The sequence below is a fragment of the Coregonus clupeaformis genome, chromosome 11 (assembly GCF_020615455.1).
Source record: "Coregonus clupeaformis isolate EN_2021a chromosome 11, ASM2061545v1, whole genome shotgun sequence".
In the NCBI taxonomy this organism is placed as follows: Eukaryota; Metazoa; Chordata; class Actinopteri; order Salmoniformes; family Salmonidae; genus Coregonus; species Coregonus clupeaformis.
Window position 1 is genome coordinate 18,583,564 of NC_059202.1, and position 21,661 is coordinate 18,605,224.

The window sequence follows — 21,661 nt, forward strand, 5'->3', positions numbered from 1 at the left end:
AATGAACTGTGTGTGTGTCCTAGTCTACCAGGCCCACCCACTGGTGTGTACACCACAGTGTCTAATAGCTTGTGTGTGTGTGTGTGTGTGTGTGTGTGTGTGTGTGTGTGTGTGTGTGTGTGCCCTCTCCCCCCTCTCCTGCAGGTGGATTATGCTGTAATTGCCTCCCAAGCCGGAGCCACTCTGAACAACCTGATGAGCCACGCACAGGAGATGGTGGGTAAGCTGCGCTCCCTGCAGCTGGACCAGAGGGAGTTCGTCTGCCTCAAGTTCCTGGTGCTGTTCAGCTTGGGTGAGTGTCAAGGGGAGGGGGACGGGAGGCTGGGTGAGAGAGGAGGAGGGGTGTTTGACTACCAGACAGGTGACTAGGGGACAGGGGGAACAGGGGAAACAGGGGAACGGGCAAACACACACACACACACACACACACACAACTGTAAGAAAGCAGGTTAAGTATTCTCTGTGTGTGTTTGTCTGTGTGTGTGTGTGTTTGTGTGGGAGTGTGGGTGTGTGTGTGTTTGTGTGTGTGTGTGTGTGTGTGTGTGTTTGTGTGTGTGCGTGTGTGTGTGCATGTGTGGGTGTTTGTTGGTCAGCCATAGGACTTTTCACCGTTTTCCCTTCGTTACTTGCACCTTCTCACTCCCATAGTTGTTAAACTCGTTATTATTTCAAGACCAGGTGATATGCTCAGCCTAGCCCACTGTGGACACTGGTTCCCCCTATCAAACACAGACTTCCAGGGCTGATGCTTTCTACCAGGAATTATTGCCAGAATTGTTACGTACTTGGCTGTTCGTCAACACATATTACCATATCAGTTGCATTTTCACATCTGATCTCAACACAAACTCAGACCCACCCATCCCCTTCTCACCCCTCCACCTCTCCTCCTCCCCCTCCTCATCGACCCCTCTCAGTTCCACCTGGAAAAATACTTCTCCCGCCTCCCGCTAAACAAAGGAGCAGAGCCCTTGTTTTTTTGGGGTGTTTGTGGCAAAGGGGCAGGAGGGGAGGCTGGGAGGGGGGAGGGGTGGGGGGTGGGGGGGGTGATATGGGACTCTGGTGGGGGGGGCTGGGAGTTGGGTGAGAGGGGAGGCTGGGAGGGGGGTGAGAGGGGAGGCTGGGAGGGTGTGATGAGGGATTTGGGGGGTTGATGGTGTAAATAATTTGGAGGAAACATCATCAATAATGAAAGGCTCACCTGAGGGATGGCCCCTGGTGCTGACTGCTCTCTGGTACAGCCGGGGCCACCGCTAGACAATACAGAGAGAAGGATGGAAACAAACAGCCAGGAGATTAGAAGTGATCTGATTAATATCATCCCACATTCGAAGAGAGTGTGTTTGTGTGTGTGTGTGTGTGTGTGTGTGTGTGTGTGTGTGTGTGTGTGTGTGCATGCGTAACTGCACACGTGTATGTGTAGGTGTGTTTTACTGTACAGAGTGTGTGTGTGTGTGTGTGTGTGTGTGTGTGTGTGTTGTGTATATGTGTGTTAATGAGTTAATGAGTTAATGAGTTAATGTGTTAATGTGTTAATGTGTTAATGAGTTAATGAGTTAATGTGTTAATGAGTTAATGAGTTAACTAGTTAACTAGTTAATGAGTTAATGAGTTAATGAGTTAATGAGTTAATGTGTTAATGTGTTAATGAGTTAATGTGTTAATGAGTTCATGTGTTAATGAGTTAATGAGTTAATTAGTTAATTAAACTACTCCCAGGTCGTGCTTTGTGAATACAGAAAGCAACATGAGGTGAAACACTCTTTACTGAGAGAAATAGCACTGATACATAAACTCAGCAACAAAAAGAAACGTCCTCTCACTGTCAACTGCATTTATTTCACAGCAAACTTAACATGTGTAAATATTTGTATGAACATAACAAGATTCAACAACTGAGACATAAACTGAACAAGTTCCACAGACATGTGACTAACAGAAATTGAATAATGTGTCCCTGAACAAAGGGGGGGGGTCAAAATATCAAAAGTAACAGTCAGTATCTGGTGTGGCCACCAGCTGCATTAAGTACTGCAGTGCATCTCCTCCTCATGGACTGCACCAGATTTGCCAGTTCTTGCTGTGAGATGTTACCCCACTCTTCCACCAAGGCACCTGCAAGTTCCCAGACATTTCTGGGGGGAATGGCCCTAGCCCTCACCCTCCGATCCAACAGGTCCCAGACGTGTTAATGGAATTGAGATCCGGGCTCTTCGCTGGCCATGGCAAAACACTGACATTCTTGTCTTGCAGGAAATCACACACAGAACAAGCAGTATGGCTGGTGGCATTGTCATGCTGGAGGGTCATGTCAGGATGAGCCTGCAGGAAGGGTACCACATGAGGTAGGAGGATGTCTTCCCTGTAACGCACAGCGTTGAGATTGCCTGCAATGACAACAAGCTCAGTCCGATGATGCTGTGACACACCGCCCCAGACCATGATGGACCCTCCACCTCCAAATCGATCCCGCTCCAGAGTACAGGCCTTGGTGTAGCACTCATTCCTTAGACGATAAAAGCGAATCCGACCATCACCCCTGGTGAGACAAAACTGCGACTCGTCAGCGAAGAGCACTTTTTGCCAGTCCTGTCTGGTCCAGCGACGGTGGGTTTGTGGCCATAGGTGACATGGTTGCCGGTGATGTCTGGTGAGGACCTGCCTTACAACAGGACTACAAGACCTCAGTCCAGCCTCTCTCAGCCTATTGCGGACAGTCTGAGCACTGATGGAGGGATTGTGCGTTCCTGGAGGGATTGTGCTTTCCTGGTGTAACTCGGGCAGTTGTTGTTGCCATCCTGTACCTGTCCCGCAGGTGTGATGTTCGGATGTACCGATCCTGTGCAGGTGTTGTTACACGTGGTCTGCCACTGCGAGGACGATCAGCTGTCCGTCCTGTCTCCCTGTAGCGCTGTATTAGGCGTCTCACAGTACGGACATTACAATTTATTGCCCTGGCCACATCTGCAGTCCTCATGCCTCCTTGCAGCATGCCTAAGGCACGTTCACGCAGATGAGCAGGGACCCTGGGCATCTTTCTTTTGGTGTTTTTCAGAGTCAGTAGAAAGGCCTCTTTAGTGTCCTAAGTTTTCATAACTGTGACCTTAATTGCCTACCGTCTGTAAGCTGTTAGTATCTTAACGACCGTTCCACAGGTGCATGCTCATTAATTGTCTATGGTTAATTGAACAAGCATGGGAAACAGTGTTTAAACCCTTTACAATGAAGATCTGTGAAGTTATTTGGATTTTTATCTTTAAAAGACAGGGTCCTGAAAAAGGGACGTTTATTTTTTTGCTGGGTTTATTACCTGATATATTCTACCTGATATATTCTACCTGATACATTCTACCTGATACATTCTAACTGATGCATTCTACCTGATACATTCTACCTGATACATTCCACCTGATACATTCCACCTGATACATTCTACCTGATACATTCTACCTGATACATTCTACCTGATACATTCTACCTGATACATTCTACCTGATACATTATACCTGATACATTCTACCTGATACATTCTACCTGATACATTCTACCTGATATATTCTACCTGATACATTATACCTGATACATTCTACCTGATACATTCTACCTGATATATTCTACCTGATACATTCTACCTGATATATTCTACCTGATACATTCTACCTGATACATTCTACCTGATACATTCTACCTGATACATTATAACTAATGCATTCTACCTGATATATTCTACCTGATACATTCTACATGATACATTCTACCTGATGCATTCTACCTGATACATTCTACCTGATGCATTCTACCTGATACATTCTACCTGATACATTCTAACTGATGCATTCTACCTGATACATTCTACCTGATACATTCTAACTAATGCATTCTACCTGATACATTCTACCTGATACATTCTACCTGATGCATTCTACCTGATACATTCTACCTGATACATTCTACCTGATACATTCTACCTGATATATTCTACCTGATACATTTTACCTGATACATTCTACCTGATGCATTCTACCTGATGCATTCTACCTGATACATTCTACCTGATACATTCTACCTGATATATTCTACCTGATGCATTCTACCTGATACATTCTACCTGATGCATTCTACCTGATACATTCTAACTGATGCATTCTACCTGATACATTCTAACTGATGCATTCTACCTGATACATTCCACCTGATACATTCTACATGACAGATGTTACCTGACACATTCTACCTGATACATTCTACCTGATACATTCTACCTGATACATTCTACCTGATACATTCTACCTGATACATTCTACCTGATACATTCTACCTGATACATTCTACCTGATATATTCTACCTGATACATTCTACCTGATGCATTCCACCTGATGCATTCTACCTGATACATTCTACCTGATACATTCTACCTGATACATTCTACCTGATACATTCTACCTGATATATTCTACCTGATACATTCTACCTTATATATTCTACCTGATACATTCTACCTGATACATTCTACCTGATATATTCTACCTGATAAATTCTACCTGATACATTCTACCTGATATATTCTACCTGATATATTCTACCTGATATATTCTACCTGATACATTCTACCTGATACATTCTACCTGATATATTCTACCTGATAAATTCTACCTGATACATTCTACCTGATATATTCTACCTGATACATTCTACCTGATATATTCTACCTGATACATTCTACCTGATACATTCTACCTGATATATTCTACCTGATATATTCTACCTGATACATTCTACCTGATACATTCTACCTGATACATTCCACCTGATACATTCTACCTGATACATTCTACCTGGTACATTCTACCTGATATATTCTACCTGATACATTCTACCTGATATATTCTACCTGATACATTCTACCTTATATATTCTACCTGATACATTCTACCTGATACATTCTACCTGATACATTCTACCTGATATATTCTACCTGATACATTCTACCTGATGCATTCTACCTGATACATTCTACCTGATACATTCTACTTGATACATTCTAACTGATGCATTCTACCTGATGCATTCTACCTGATATATTCTAACTAATGCATTCTACCTGATACATTCTAACTGATGCATTCTACCTGATGCATTCTACCTGATATATTCTACCTGATACATTCTACCTTATACATTCCACCTGATACATTCTACCTGATACATTCTACCTGATACATTCTACCTGATACATTCTACCTGATACATTCTACCTGATACATTCTACCTGATACATTCTACCTGATACATTCTACCTGATATATTCTACCTGATACATTCTACCTGATATATTCTGCCTGATACATTCTACCTTATATATTCTACCTGATACATTCTACCTGATACATTCTACCTGATACATTCTACCTGATATATTCTACCTGATATATTCTACCTGATACATTCTACCTGATACATTCTACCTGATGCATTCTACCTGATACATTCTACCTGATACATTCTACTTGATACATTCTAACTGATGCATTCTACCTGATGCATTCTACCTGATATATTCTAACTAATGCATTCTACCTGATACATTCTAACTGATGCATTCTACCTGATGCATTCTACCTGATATATTCTACCTGATACATTCTACCTGATACATTCCACCTGATACATTCTACCTGATACATTCTACCTGATACATTCTACCTGATACATTCCACCTGATACATTCCACCTGATACATTCCACCTGATACATTCTACCTGATACATTCTACCTGATACATTCTACCTGATACATTCTACCTGATACATTCTACCTGATACATTCTACCTGATACATTCTAACTGATACATTCTACCTGATACATTCTACCTGATACATTCTACCTGATACATTCTACCTGATACATTCTAACTGATACATTCTACCTGATACATTCTACCTGATACATTCTACCTGATACATTCTACCTGATACATTCTACCTGATATATTCTACCTGATACATTCTACCTGATACATTCTACCTGATACATTCTACCTGATACATTCTAACTGATACATTCTACCTGATACATTCTACCTGATACATTCTACCTGATACATTCTACCTGATACATGCTACCTGTACAGGAGCACAACTTCCTCCTACTATAGGTCAGTGTGTTGACATAGATAGGCGACCATCCCTTGCTCCAATTATCTATCAAGTGGAACACACTTTTTTGTCAGCTGCACATCACAAATAGTATACAGCTACTGCAGGCCACAAATAGATATCACATTTTATACATCTACTGCAGGCCACAAATAGATATCACATGTTATACATCTACTGCAGACCACAAATAGATATCACATGTTATACATCTACTGCAGACCACAAATAGATATCACATGTTATACATCTACTGCAGACCACAAATAGATATCACATGTTATACATCTACTGCAGGCCACAAATAGATATCACATGTTATACATCTACTGCAGGCCACAAATAGATATCACATGTTATACATCTACTGCAGGCCACAAATAGATATCACATGTTATACATCTATTGTAGGACACACATAGATATCACATGTTATACATCTACTGCAGGCCACAAATAGATATCACATTTTATACATCTACTGCAGGCCACAAATAGATATCACATTTTATACATCTACTGCAGGCCACAAATAGATATCACATGTTATACATCTACTGCAGACCACAAATAGATATCACATGTTATACATCTACTGCAGGCCACAAATAGATATCACATGTTATACATCTACTGTAGGACACACATAGATATCACATGTTATACATCTACTGCAGGCCACAAATAGATATCACATTTTATACATCTACTGCAGGCCACAAATAGATATCACATGTTATACATCTACTGCAGGCCACAAATAGATATCACATTTTATACATCTACTGCAGGCCCCAAATAGATATCACATGTTATACATCTACTGCAGGCCACAAATAGATATCACATGTTATACATCTACTGTAGGACACACATAGATATCACATGTTATACATCTACTGCAGACCACAAATAGATATCACATGTTATACATCTACTGTAGGACACACATAGATATCAAATTGGTGTAACACAATCCAAGTATATCAAAGCATATATACAGCATCTTGAATCAGATTGAGATTGACTTGCATTTGGATGTATAGACTACAGTAGTACAGTATAGACTTCCTTTCCTTCCTTTAAAGACCTTTTCTTTGTCGAGAGATGCTTTGTAGAATTTTGATCACCCAGAGGTAGTGATCGATGTGACACAAAAGGCACCAGTCAGTCCAAGGCCAAGTGTGTGTGAGACGGGTTAACAAGCACACACACACATACGCACTCACACACACACACACATACACACATTGCTCTTCCAACTCCAGCTTGCCACACAAGGTCAAATCCAGCTCTGACGAACACACACACACACACACACACACACACACACACTCACACTCACACACTCACACTCACCAATCCTGGACATACCTCTTCTCTTATATGCGGCCCTCCTTCACATTTAAGCCCTTTACAAATGAAGCCTTTTAAAAGGAAATCAGAAAAGGTACATTTCCCCTGGCCTGACATTAGTCTACCCCATAGCTCTAACCCCGGCGTTCTCTATCAGCACGTCAACACTAGTGCGATCAGTCAATGTCAATAACTGCCTGGCTCTTTGTAAAGCTGCCTGTCAATAAAGAAAAGGATAGACTGCTTTTGACACGGGAAGAGTCACTTATCATGGCTGCAGCGTGTGAGAGAGAGAGAGAGAGAGAGAGAGAGAGAGAGAGAGAGAGAGAGAGAGAGAGAGAGAGAGAGAGAGAGAGAGAGAGAGAGAGAGAGAGAGAGAGAGAGAGAGAGAGAGAGAGAGAGAGTTCCGTTGTGTTTTCTCTCCTATTTTCTCCTGCTCAGTCTACATCTTGCCATCTCTTTACACCCCAACCCCCCGACCCCTCTCACAGTTACACTTTTATTTTCTCCCTCTTTCTTTCCTTGGCTCTATTTTTTTCAATTTGTCCATTCCTCTACATCCCTCTGTCTCTCCCTTTCTCCTGTCAGTCTGAAGAGAGAAATGTGTGTGTGCATGTTTGTGTTTGTTACATGCCAGATGTGGCGATATCGGCATAAGAGGGCAGTTAAGGGAGCTTGGGGTGACCCCATGTCTCGAGGTCAGCCTCTGTCATGTGTAATTGTGTGAGGCAGCCCCTGTCATGACCAGTCAGAAGCCAGTGAAGCCAGGGAACGCCAGGGAACGCCAGGGAACGCCAGGGAACGCCAGGGAAAGCCAGGGAAAGCCAGTGAAAGACAGGGAAAGCCAGGGAAAGACAGGGAACGCCAGGGAAAGCCAGGGAAAGCCAGGGAAAGCCAGGAAAGCCAGGGAAAGCCAGGGAAAGCCAGGGAACGCCAGGGAAAGCCAGGGAACGCCAGGGAAAGCCAGGGAAAGCCAGGAAAGCCGGGAAAGCCAGTGAAAGACAGGGAAAGCCAGGGAAAGACAGGGAAAGCCAGGGAAAGCCAGGCTGTGCTGGTAAGTGCTCCCAACAGGGGACAGAGCATTAATGAATATTCTTTGAATCTGGACCTTTTTCTACCAATTTTCTCAAAGAGACAGAAAAACTAAAAGATCAGCCACAGGTACTCAGATGACTGCTTGTGTTCCATTCCAGTCTTCGGAGGAGTGTTTTCCCTACTAGTATGTAGGCGGCTTCCTTCCCACCTAGCTAGCCTCCTTTGCACCCTTGCTAATAGAGCTGGAGTCCAATTGTTCACATTGAATTGCCTTTTTGGGGGGATGTTAGCAGAATTTGCTGTTGATTTGGAGATCGTTGCGTCTCACCTAAAAATAAAACCAAGGGGAACACACTGAATCATTTTCAATGGAACTTTAAAACATTCAGTTTCCTTCTCTCTGCAGTCCCGCTTCAGGCGTTTGAATTGGTCTGATCTGGTATCAGTTCTGGAATCAGGTTTGTTAGAGCTGGACAGTGAGGTAGGTGATAGGCCTTGAAGTCAGGTAGGTGTTAGGCCTTGACAGTGAGGAGGGTGAGGGATGGACAGTGAGGAGGGTGAGTGATAAACAGTGAGGGGGGTGAGGGATAAACAGTGAGGGGGGGTGAGGGATGGACAGTGAGGAGGGTGAGGGATGGACAGTGAGGAGGGTGAGTGATAAACAGTGAGGGGGGTGAGGGATGGACAGTTAGTAGGGTGAGTGATAAACAGTGAGGGGGGTGAGGGATGGACAGTTAGTAGGGTGAGTGATAAACAGTGAGGGGGGTGAGGGATGGACAGTGAGGAGGGTGAGGGATGGACAGTTAGTAGGGTGAGTGATAAACAGTGAGGGGGGTGAGGGATGGACAGTGAGGAGGGTGAGGGATGGACAGTGAGGAGGGTGAGGGATGGACAGTGAGGAGGGTGAGGGATGGACAGTTAGTAGGGTGAGGGATGGACAGTGAGGAGGGTGAGGGATGGACAGTGAGGAGGGTGAGGGATAAACAGTGAGGAGGATGTTAGGCCTTGACAGTGAGGAGGGTGAGGGATGGACAGTGAGGAGGGTGAGGGATAAACAGTGAGGAGGATGTTAGGCCTTGACAGTGAGGAGGGTGAGGGGTGGCAGATATGAGGTCTGTGCCAGTTGGTGGAACAATTAGTGAGAAGTGAAGTTTCAAGAGGCACCCTAGAGGAAGTGAAGTGTCAAGAGGCACCCTCCTTTCACCCCCTCCACCGCTTCCAACCTCCCTAACCTCCATTCTCTCAACCCCTCCACCCCTTCCAACCTCCCTAACCCCCATCCGACCTCCCTGTATTCTACCCCTCCTCTCCTTCTCTCAACCCCTCCACCCACCCTCTATCGCTCCCATCCTCACACCCCCTCCAACCTTCCACCCTCTCCCCTGCGCTAGCTAGCATCTCTCATTAACATGTCTTTCACTCTGGGTGCCACAAGGTCAGACACCAATCTGCTGAAACAACACAAACACACAAACCTGTTGAAAAGAAAAAATGAAAGGATTCTTCATTTTTTCTCTCTCTCTCACACACACACACACACACACACACACACCACTCTGAAAGCGAGAAGAAAACACATAATTCCCAGACAAGTATGTCCTAATTAAGCACTACCAGCCCGGCTCCGCTGCTTCCCAAATCAATGCTCTGATCCCGGCCAATGAGCTGGGGAGTTCACTAATGCATGCACATCCCAGTCTCCCATAATGCCCCATAAATATGCATTTCCTGAAACGAACTGAATCATTTGGAATTCGGTGGGGATTGATTAACATTCAGAGGCGGTGACGGTTCAATATTTACGTCCTGCGAGAACCGGGCGGGGCTCCAATAATGCAGCATAAAACCCCTGCTATGTCTTCATCAGATCTTATAATGTAAGATAATAGAGCCAGGGGTTTTCCAGTGAGCCCAGCAGTTTGGCAGCGATGCTGGCCATAAGTCATGCGGTGGAAGTGTTGCGTTGACATGCTCAATACACATATAAAACATGATGGTGTGTGTGTGTATGTGTGTGTGTGTGTGTGTGTGTGTCTGTATGTGTAGGGAGAGTGTGTGTGTAGGGTGCGTGAGTGTGCAGGGTGCGTGTGTGTGTGTGCGTGTTTGTGTGTGTGTGTGTGTGTGTGTGTGTGTGTGTGTGTGTGTGTGTGTGTGTGTGTGTGTGTGTGTGTGTGTGTGTGTGTGTGTGTGTGTGTGTGTGTATTTTCCATCAACAAAGTATTAAGTATTCTAGAATGAATGGTTAGTCCAATGAACACAATAATGGAATTCATAGAAAAGGTGACTGCAGGACTGAGGGCCTAAAAAGCCGGAAGTATCAAAATATATGTATACAATACATAAAGTGCAGTATCATACAGGAAATACATCTAGTACTTCTGGTTTCAGTAAAGTGCTCACAAAATATGACTTGATGAAAAACCACTGGTCTACTTCTCTCTTGAACTTAGTCACTGCAAAAGCCTCAATTGACTTCAATTTGAGTGCACTGACATTTTCCTTTCTTATCAAGAGTACAAAGTAGCAGCAACCCCCTAAGCAATGAACCTAATTTTCTTGATTTTATTCCCTCTCTCTATGGAAAAGGTGCACTTGCGGATGTTCGTTGTCAGGCCCCCGCTTTGAAAAGCAAGCTCTGTAATGAGAGCTCATAAAAGGCTTTCAGACTTTATCAAGCTTTAAAAGCAACAGACCTCCCATGTTGCCATTATTACCGGCCATTACAGCAGGCTGTTGTTGATTAAAGAGGAGTTTGGGGGCAAAATTGTAGCTCTACACCCTTGACCTCTCTCCGTTTTGCTTTACATTCAGAATGCTCTGGAAATTACACTCCGATTCCGCCCGACACTCGACTCCTATCTGGCTGTGTCTTTTCTACAACTAGCGTTCAATCCTTTACCTATCTTTTAACACACTGTTTTTTAATTCAGAGTTTAACACGTTTTTGATCACTCATCAAACAAGTAGGATTATCAGAAAGTTGACCAGAAGAATCAGAGTTTGTTTAAGCGAGGGATTTGGAAATCGCTGGACCCTAAGACTTTGTGTGCTGATAAAGTTGTGATAATGAGAAAAAAAAAGACTTCATAATTGTGTTTCAAGGTTGTCCTGAGAGAAAGCATGGAGCCTAGTTCAGTGTGTTAGCAGAAATGATACCTAAAAAAAATTGACATAGAAAGCCATGTCTACTACATTAGTAAGTTCAGATAACTTGTTTTGCCTTAAATAATTTAAGACTCATCTGAGATCTTTGTGAGTTTTCTTTATTGAGATTATGCAAATGTGTGGGAATGTATAGAGGCACAGCCTGTTTTAAACAACTCCTTTCCATTAAATGCAGGGAAGATACTGTATACGATAACATGCTCCATCAACTCCCTAACCATTTCAGGAACTCTCCTTCAGTGTGTACACTGGACTACAATCCCATCCACTACCAACCTGATGAGAACTGGAGCCCTATCCAACACAACACAACCATAGTAAAAGGCGTTAGGCAGCCTAGTACCTGGTTACTGGGGCGGCAGGTAGCTTAGTGGTTAAGAGCATTGTGCCAGTAACCGAAAGGTAGCTGGTTCTAATCCCCAAGCCAACTAGGTGAAAAATCTGTCGGTGTGCCCTTGAGCAAGGCACTTAACCATAATTGCTCCTGTAAGTCGCTCTGGACAAGAGCGTCTGCTAAATGACTAAAATGTAAATGTTATTAATAGTGGACATGTTTCAAATAGGACAAATATAAGCACCCACCAGATTATTATTATGTCTGCTTGGACGCAGTATAATTTAAGGCAGACTCTTAACTCTCCCTCCAGAACAAGAGGTAGAGAAGTACGACAGCAAAGTCCTGTAACCTTTGTCCGCTTTCATCAACACACTGCTGGGACCACACTGAGTAGACAGATGCCCTCTCTCCTTCCTCTCCTCCTCCACTTCCACCAGCCGGGTGTGATTTAAGGGCGAGTGAGCTATAGATGTTGGTGCAGGGAGAAACCGTTGCTCTCCCTCTCTCTCCTAGACCTTATTACAAGCCTGTCAGTTTATTATAAAACAGGAAAGTAGAGGGACACTTGCAGTTACTGTCTTATCGATCGGTGAGATAGATTCTGTGATTTAGTGGCAGGCACCTCCGCCGTATCTCTAACATTCTCGGCCCTCCCATTAAGCTCCTCTGCTTTCCTAGCACGGCTATTGATGTATCAACATTAACCGTTACAAGCAGCTACAGAAAATCAATGCTCAACTTTTATTACCGGGGCTGCATAAGTCTGTGTTGGTCTTCCGGTTATCCCCCACGTCCAGGTACTTAGCATTCGGCGGGAGCCCCTAGGACATGCTCCAGACATGTCAGGTGTTTCCCAAGTGATATCTGCACTGGAAATACCAATCATAAGCTTCTTCGGCCGGGGTCGTTTGGGCCTTCTGGGCCTCCATCCACATCTGTATGAGAACATGAGAGAACAACACTACGGAAACTAACATATTTAATATAACATATTTGCGCGGCTGGATTATTTCAGCCAATGTTATTTTCACTGCCAGGCGATGTGCGCTCGCCATTCTGACATATTTTTTTGTATATAACTTTTCCTTGTTAAACACCAAAGTCTCCTCAAACCGACTCTGGCTCTAACAAGAATTAGGGAGAAATAATGAAATAATCAGTCCTCCGAACTGTCCATCACCCCATTTGAAGCTGATACTTAAACAGGAACAGTAGTGCAGGAGGAGCAGAGCTGCAGGTCCTGCTGGGACAAACGGGCCCCTCGCAACGCCTCTCAATCTCCATCAATGGACCCAAGTTCATTACACACACTTTCAGCCCGCACGGCCGTCGAACGCTTTCCACAGGTAGTGAAGTGTGTGTGTGGTGTGGTGGTGGTGGTGTGTGTGTGTGTGTGTGTGTGTGTGTGTGTGTGTGTGTGTGTGTGTGTGTGTGTGTGTGTGTGTGTGTGTGTGTGTGTGTGTGTGTGTGTTTGTGTGTGGTGGTGGTGGTGTGTGTGTGTGTGGGGGGTGTGTGGGGAGGAGGGGGGCCCCTGTAGTGGGCCTATACATGGTATCCGCTACGATGCTAATGTTTCACCACGGGGTGCAAGCAGCAGTGCTACCATAGCCCAGGCGCTAGCTGCAGCTCTCCGCCAATTAGAGGCTGAGCCCTGCCAGGGGGCGTGGAGGACAGGATGGGCTACCCAGGCCCAGTGGAGAGCAGGGGGCTAGAAAACAAGAAGGGTAAAAAAAAATAAAGGGAGGCTACGTTGTAAAACGCTAGCTCTTTTGAAACAAAGATTTTAACGTCATCTCATGTTATCTAGTCATCATTTCTTACCCCACTAGAAATACATACATTTAGCTAATTTATTTAAAACTGAATATAGAAAAGCATGGTGATCTTGAGGGAGTTCTAAAATTATCATAAAACCAGTACATTATCTTGAAACTACACTTATTACATCACATTACCTAACATTACCTCACATTACCTCACATTATCTAGCATTATCTAACATTACCTCACATTACCTCACATTACATCACATTATCTAACATTGCCTAACATTACCTAACGTTACCTAACATTACCTAGTCAGAATTTCTCACTCCATTGGAAGCAGATAATATTAAAATAAATTATGAATTACATAATGTGAGAGAACTGTAATTTCAAGAGAATGTACCGGTTTTATGATAGTTTTAGATGGATATTAATTCAAGTGCATGATTGATATTTCTAGTGCATATATCGCTTAGGAAGCACCTGACATGTCGGGAGCATGTTTTAGGGGCTGGCGTCGACTGCTAAGTACCTGGACGTTACACAAGCCCTACCATAAGAGCTGTCATTTCTCCATCGATCCCTACCAGGGATTTCTCTGCTGTGGCCATCTATAAAGCTGTCCCTGTCACACACTGGAGACCGTGATTAAAAGGTTTAAGCACAGATGATCCGACAGGTGCTCTGGCCGTGTCTCTTGCTCTCTGCACACACACACACACACACACACACACACACACATGCACACACACACACACACACAGGCAGCCTCACCCACAGGCACCCTCCCCACGAACACACCTCCTGCCCTTCCCTGCTTGTGTATTTAAAGTAACAAAGCCATCTGTGGAGTGTAACGTAAGTGTTGGAAACAAGGGCCAGGAGGGCCAAGAGGGGAGAGACGCGTTTAGACATAGGGGGGTATCAATCAATCAAAACACACTGAGAGCCAAAATGGACACCCATGCGTGTAAAAATGGCCAACTGTTGGTAAGGTTAGAGGTCGCAGGGAGGACAAAGGCCATGTGTCCATCAACGGAATAACTGTACATAACTTTAATGGGGGTGTCTGCCGGGATCTAGTGTAGCGGTAGAGCTGCCGACTTCAGACTGGCCCACTGCCCCTTTAGTTCGAATCCCGGGTCTGCCACCTTCCTTGTTGTATTTCTCTCTCACTCTCCCACTTCATTCAAATCGGTCTGTCAATACAATTGATTGAATATGAAAGGAGAGTGGAATTCCATTCTCCTTTAATACGGGGTGTATGTCAGTGGCGGTTGGTGCTGTTTAAGATTAGGGAGGATGATTATTTTTTGGATGAGCATGGCCTTATTTCTATTACAGCATATTGGATGACTGTCATTCATACTCCATTCACCTAGATCAATGTAACATCGATAGGTTTAGGCTACAACATGATTCTCGCATTTTCCCTGTACCCATCATGAGGTTGCTACAACCTAGCTTATGAATGAAAGTTTACTACGTACTGTAGGTGCACAGGTCGAGATCATTTTGAGAAATCAAGGTGACAGACAGTGACACATTCAATACCGCCTTGCACACTCTTGCCTGCATCTAGCTGATCTAGGGTGTAATCATTAGTCCGACAGTTGCAAACGAGAGTTTCTATTGGACAAATTCAGGTATGTTTATCCCCGTTTCGTTCCATTGCTTCCGTTTAAGAATAGTTTTTCAACAGAATCGGCGCAATGAATACACCCCTGATCGCGCACAAACACAATTCACTTTCATACCAGACACATACAAACAGCTCGTTGTACATATAATTCCTTCTCGCATCTATAATATGATATAATATGCCATTTAGCAGACGCTTTTATCCAAAGCGATTTACAGTCATGTGTGCATACATTTTATCTATCTACATTATCTCTAAGTGACCTCAAACTTTTGAACGGTAGTGGATCTACGTTCTCTCCTCCTCTCACCTGTTCCCTTCGCTTGTGGACTTCAGTGAACAACACATCAGCTGTCTGTGACCAGGCGAAAAAACCTTTCAAGCCAAACCTTCATATCATAACCGCTAACCGCTACACACAGCCTATATTGTTTGTCAGTCATAGTCAACTTAGCTACTAGAACAAACGTGTTAGTAAACCCGCTACAATCATGCAGTACAGTGTAGTCAGCAGCATTAAGTTTAGCAGTTACACCGGTGGGCCCCAGTGGCAATAAATTAATACAGTGCCTGCGGAAGGTATTCAGACTTTTTCCACATTTTGTTACGTTACAGCCTTATTCTAAAATGGATTAAATAAATGCAACTCCTAAAGCAATCTACACACAATACTCCATAATGACAAAGTGAAAACAGTTTTTTTTGGCATTTTTGCAAATTCATAAAACATAGAAAACAGAAATACCTTATTTACATAAGTATTCAGACCCTTTACTATGAGACTCGAAATTTATCTCAGGTCCATCCTGTTTCCATTGATCATCCTTGAGATGTTTCTACAACTTGATTGGAGTCCACCTGTGGTAAATTGATTGGACATGATTTGGAAAGGCACACACCTGTCTATATAAGGTCCCACAGTTGACAGTGCATGTCAGAGCAAAAACCAAGCCATGAGGTAGAAGGAATTGTCCGTAGAGCTCCGAGACGAGATTGTGTCGAGGCACAGATCTGGGGAAGGGTACCAAAAAATTTCTACAGCATTGAAGGTCCCCAAGAACATAGTGGCCTCCATCATTCTTAAATGGAATAAGTTTGGAACCACCAAGACTCTTCCTAGAGCTGGCCCCCTGGCCAAACTGAGCAATCGGGGGAGAAGGGCCTTGGTCAGGGAGGTGACCAAGAACCCAATGGTCAGTCTGACAGAGCTCTAGAGTTCCTCTGTGGAGATCGGAGAACCTTCCAGAAGGACAACCATCTCTGCAGCACTCCACCAATCAGGCCTTTATGGTAGAGTGGCCAGACGGAAGCCACTCCTCAGTAAAAGACACATGACAGCCCGCTTGGAGTTTGCCAAAAGGCACCTAAAGACTCAGACCATGAGAAACAAGATTAGCTGGTGTGATGAAACCAAGATGAAACTATTTGGCCTGAATGCCAAGCGTCACGTCTGGAGGAAACCTTGGTGGTGGCAGCATCATGCTGTGGGGATGTTTTTCCGCGGCAGGGACTGGGAGACTAGTCAGCATCGAGGCAAAGATGAACGAAGAAAAGTACAGAGAGATCCTTGATGAAAACCTGCTCCAGAGCGCTCAGGACCTCAGACTGGGGTGAAGGTTCACCTTCCAACAGGACAACGACCCTAAGCACACAGCCAAGACAACGCAGGAGTGGCTTCCGGACAAGTCTCTGAATGTCCTTGAGTGGCCCAGCCAGAGCCCGGACTTGAACCCGATCGAACATCTCTGGAGAGACCTGAAAATAGCTGTGCAGCCATGCTCCCCATCCAACCTGACAGAGCTTGAGAGGATCTGCAGAGAAGAATGGGAGAAACTCCCCAAATACAGGTGTGCCAAGCTTGTAGCGTCATACCCAAGAAGATTTGAGGCTGTAATTGCTGCCAAAGCTGCTTCAACATAATACTGAGTAAAGGGTCTGAATACTTATGTAAATGTGATATTTCAGTTTTTCTTTTGTTTTGTTTTGTCATTATGTGGTATTGTGTATAGATTGATGAGGAAATAATTTTAGATAAGGCTGTAACCTAACAAAATGTGGAAAAAGTCAAGGGGTCTGAATACTTTCTGAAGGCAGTGTAAAACCAAAAGCTTAACTTGACTTGTAAAAGTTCCAGTATTGGATAGCCATAGCCAGCTAGCTAATCTGAGCAGAGCATCCCTCTCTGTTTACCCGGGTCTTTGAGTAGGGTAAAGTAGCTAGCTGTATTTGACACTAGCTGTGAAAGTGAAAGTGAAAAAAAAATATACTACGAAATACAGCTCTCTCTCTCTCTTTCTCTCTTTCTCTCTCTCTCTCTCTCTCTCTCTCTCTCTCTCTCGCTTCTGCTTCATTTTTAAAGAAATGTATTTGTTGAAAACTGTTCAACTATTGTCTTTCTCTCTCTTTGAGTCAACTACTCACCACATTTTATGCAGTGCTAGCTAGCTGTAGCTTATGCTTTCAGTACTAGATTCATTATCTGATCATTTGATTGGGTAGACAACATGTCAGTTCATGCTGCAAGAGCTCTGATAGGTTGGAGGACGTCCTCCGGAATTATCATAATTACTGTGTAAGTCTATGGAAGGGGGTGAGAACCATGAGCCTCCTAGGTTTTGTATTGAAGTCAATGTACCCAGAGGAGGATAGAAGCTAGCTGTCCTCCGGCTACACCATGGTGCTACCCTACAGAGTGCTGCTGAGGCTACATGTGAATATATTTAGTATAGTTTTATCTAAAAAGGATAACTTTTTTAATGTTTCACTATTTTTATTTTTATGAAATTCACTGAGGAGGATGGTCCTCCTCTTAGGAGCCTCTACTGGTGTGTGTTCTAGGATTTAGCCACACCCACACTAGGACATGATATTGTAAAGCTGTCTTAAAGCAGTGTCGTGCTGTGTTGGCACCTGCCATTGTTGTCCATAGGCATGTAGGATTGTTCGCTTCAATACTGTGGCCAGTGTAATAGGAGATAGACATAAGAGAGATTCCTTTGCCAAGTAGTTGGCTCTCTCTCTGATCCCTCAGTCTTTCAACCCACTGTCTTTATCAGCCAAAACTGGTGTGATCAGGAAAAAAATATTCAGACAGCTTTGCGAGACTTTTCTCCTTCAGTGCAGCTCCTGACAACCAATCAACAACAAAGCAAGAGACGTTGATTGACTGAATATTGTATTTTTTCTCCTTGTTTCTTAGTTTCCCCGTGTTACGCAGTTTTTTTATTGTATTATTTACACCCTTCGCTACACGGGAAAGACTCAATGCTCTTGTAAATCAAGCCGACATTGACAGGCAATGACCAATCATGTTGCATTACCCCCGAGGTACAGGAGACCACGGTGGCTAACGAAGCCGAATAAATTACCCTCCAATTTATACTAAAGTCAACTCCCACGTCACGTGACAGGGGACTAAATTCACAAACAGAGAGACAGAGGGAGACAGAGGGAGACAGAGAGAGAGAGGGAGAGAGAGAGAGAGAGACAGAGAGAGAGAGAGAGAGAGAGAGGGAGAGGGAGAGAGAGAGAGAGGGAGACAGAGAGAGAGAGGGAGAGAGAGAGAGAGAGAGAGAGAGAGAGAGAGAGAGAGAGAGAGAGTGATAAAAGGGGTTATAAAGATGCAAATACAACCACTTTCTTTAGTCAGCATTCTCCTCTTTCTGTTCCATCATCAAACAGGAAGAAGAGGGGGTACAAGATGTGTGAAGAGTGAGGAAAAAGAGAGAGAGTGACAAAAATATGCCGCTATGGATTAACTGTCCTTCACACAGAAAATATACATCCCCCGGCACTCATGTTGAATTATTAATTCAAAATTTGTCAGAAAAAGAATGAGAGAAATATATTGATGGGAGCTGGCCATTAATGGTCTCATTAGGTGTCGAAGTTTCCACTGGGCAGGATTTCTGCTGCTCCAGGAGTTTAGGGGGAGAGGGGGATACTTGACCCCCCAATGATTTTCTGTCACTTTATCATAAACAAGGAGGTTTTGACATGCCCCCGTTCTCTCTCGTGCGCATGTAATTAGCCGGGACAGTGGAAGTGCATGCTGAATGCAAACCAGTTACTCCCCTCACCAGCGTCATCACCAGAACCACCATTACCCATCGGCAAGAGTGGAGGAGAGGAGAGGAGAGGAGAGGAGAGGAGAGGAGAGGAGAGGAGAGGAACTCCTTACCAGTCTACTCCTCCTCAAAGTTTTAAAGACAAAACACAGGTTACATCAGAGAGACAACAAATGGACAACATTTCCAAAAAGTTTTTGACAGCAAGTTACATTTGCATAACAATGACACTTTACATTTATTTTTACCTGCTTTTTTGTTTCCTTCTGTCAACACATGGTTCTTTTCAGAGTGGCCAGTTGATTGGGCTTGCTAGGTTAGCGCCAACTATATTAACTCTAACCATGTAACGCTAGCTGTATTAACACTAACCATGTAGCGCTAGCTGTATTAGTGCTAGCTGTATTAACACTAACCATGTAGTGCTAGCTGTGTTAGTGCTAGCTGTATTAACACTAACCATGTAGCGCTAGCTGTGTTAGTGCTAGCTGTATTAACACTAACCATGTAGCGCTAGCTGTGTTAGTGCTAGCTGTATTAACACTAACCATGTAGTGCTAGCTGTGTTAGTGCTAGCTGTATTAACTCTAACCATGTAGCGCTAGCTGTATTAGCATTAGAGGTTGACAGCTCATTGAATTCTGATGACATTAAAGAGGTGAGAGAGCACAGGCCCGGGGAGTGACTGTGCCCTAAAAGGTTGACTCATTGAAAGGCATTTGGTGTGTGTGTGTGTGTGTGTGTGTGTGTGTGTGTGTGTGTGTGTGTGTGTGTGTGTGTCATTGATTATACTCTGTCTGGTTGGAGTGGGGTAAAATTGGGAATTGGTGTCACTTTGAGTAGTAAAGTGTTTTAGATAATGCTTTCTCAATTTTCTCATTCAACCCCTCTCTTCTCCTCTCCTCTCCTCTCCATCTCTCCTCTATTCTCCTCCTCTCTCTGCTCCTTTCCTGCCCTTTTCAGGTAAGAAATACATATTTAAAATGTTCGAATCCCTGAGCCGACTAGGTGAAAAATCTGACGATGTGCCCTTGAGCAAGGCACTTAACCCTAATTGTTCCTGTATGTCGCTCTGGATAAGAGTGTTTGCTAAATGACTAAAATGTCAAATCACTGAACTATCCCTTTAAAGCCCCCAATGCGGTCTTAGTTTTTAAATAATCACTGTATGTGTTTATTTAATGAAAATAACTCCAAAATATATTTTTTATAAATTATTTCCCTGAGCCTCCTTTGGCCCTTGTCCAGTCAGCCACGAGCTCTACTGTTAGCAGAGAGTGGTAGAATGGAGTGTGACAGTGTTGGCAGAGAGTGGTAGAATGGAGTGTGACAGTGTTGGCAGAGAATGGTAGAGCGGAGTGTGACAGTGTTAGCAGAGAGTGGTAGAATGGAGTGTGACAGTGTTGGCAGAGAGTGGTAGAATGGAGTGTGACAGTGTTGGCAGAGAATGGTAGAGTGGAGTGTGACAGTGTTAGCAGAGAGTGGTAGAATGGAGTGTGACAGTGTTGTCAGAGAGTGGTAGAGTGGAGTGTGACAGTGTTGGCAGAGAGTGGTAGAGTGGAGTGTGACAGTGTTGGCAGAGAGTGGTAGAGTGGAGTGTGACAGTGTTGGCAGCGAGTGGTAGAGTGGAGTGTGACAGTGTTGGCAGCGAGTGGTAGAATGGAGTGTGACAGTGTTGGCAGAGAGTGGTAGAATGGAGTGTGACAGTGTTGGCAGAGAATGGTAGAGTGGAGTGTGACAGTGTTAGCAGAGAGTGGTAGAATGTAGTGTGACAGTGTTGTCAGAGAGTGGTAGAGTGGAGTGTAACAGTGTTGGCAGAGAGTGGTAGAGTGGAGTGTGACAGTGTTGGCAGCGAGTGGTAGAGTGGAGTGTGACAGTGTTGGCAGCGAGTGGTAGAATGGAGTGTGACAGTGTTGGCAGAGAGTGGTAGAATGGAGTCTGACAGTGTTGGCAGAGAGTGTGTGTATATACAACCTTGTATCTTTATGGCAGATCAATCGCGACGGCCCATTGGAGGAAACAAGTGTAGAACGTGTTTGTGTGCGTGCGTGTATGTGTTTCAGTGAATGGGTATGGGTTTCAGTGAGTGGGTATATTTTGTAGTGAATGGGTATGGGTTTCAGTGAGTGGGTATA

At 44.0% G+C, this 21,661-nt stretch overlaps 1 protein-coding gene across 1 annotated transcript in view; it reads left to right on the forward strand.

Moving 5' to 3' along the window:
• LOC121577120 (nuclear receptor subfamily 5 group A member 2-like) overlaps window positions 1-21,661 on the forward strand; it is a 163,794-nt gene that overhangs the window by 129,469 nt on the left and 12,664 nt on the right. Inside the window, exon 7 of the mRNA XM_041890912.2 lies at window positions 145-292. Coding sequence (XP_041746846.2) covers window positions 145-292 — 148 coding nt within the window. The remainder of the gene's footprint in view (window positions 1-144; window positions 293-21,661) is intronic.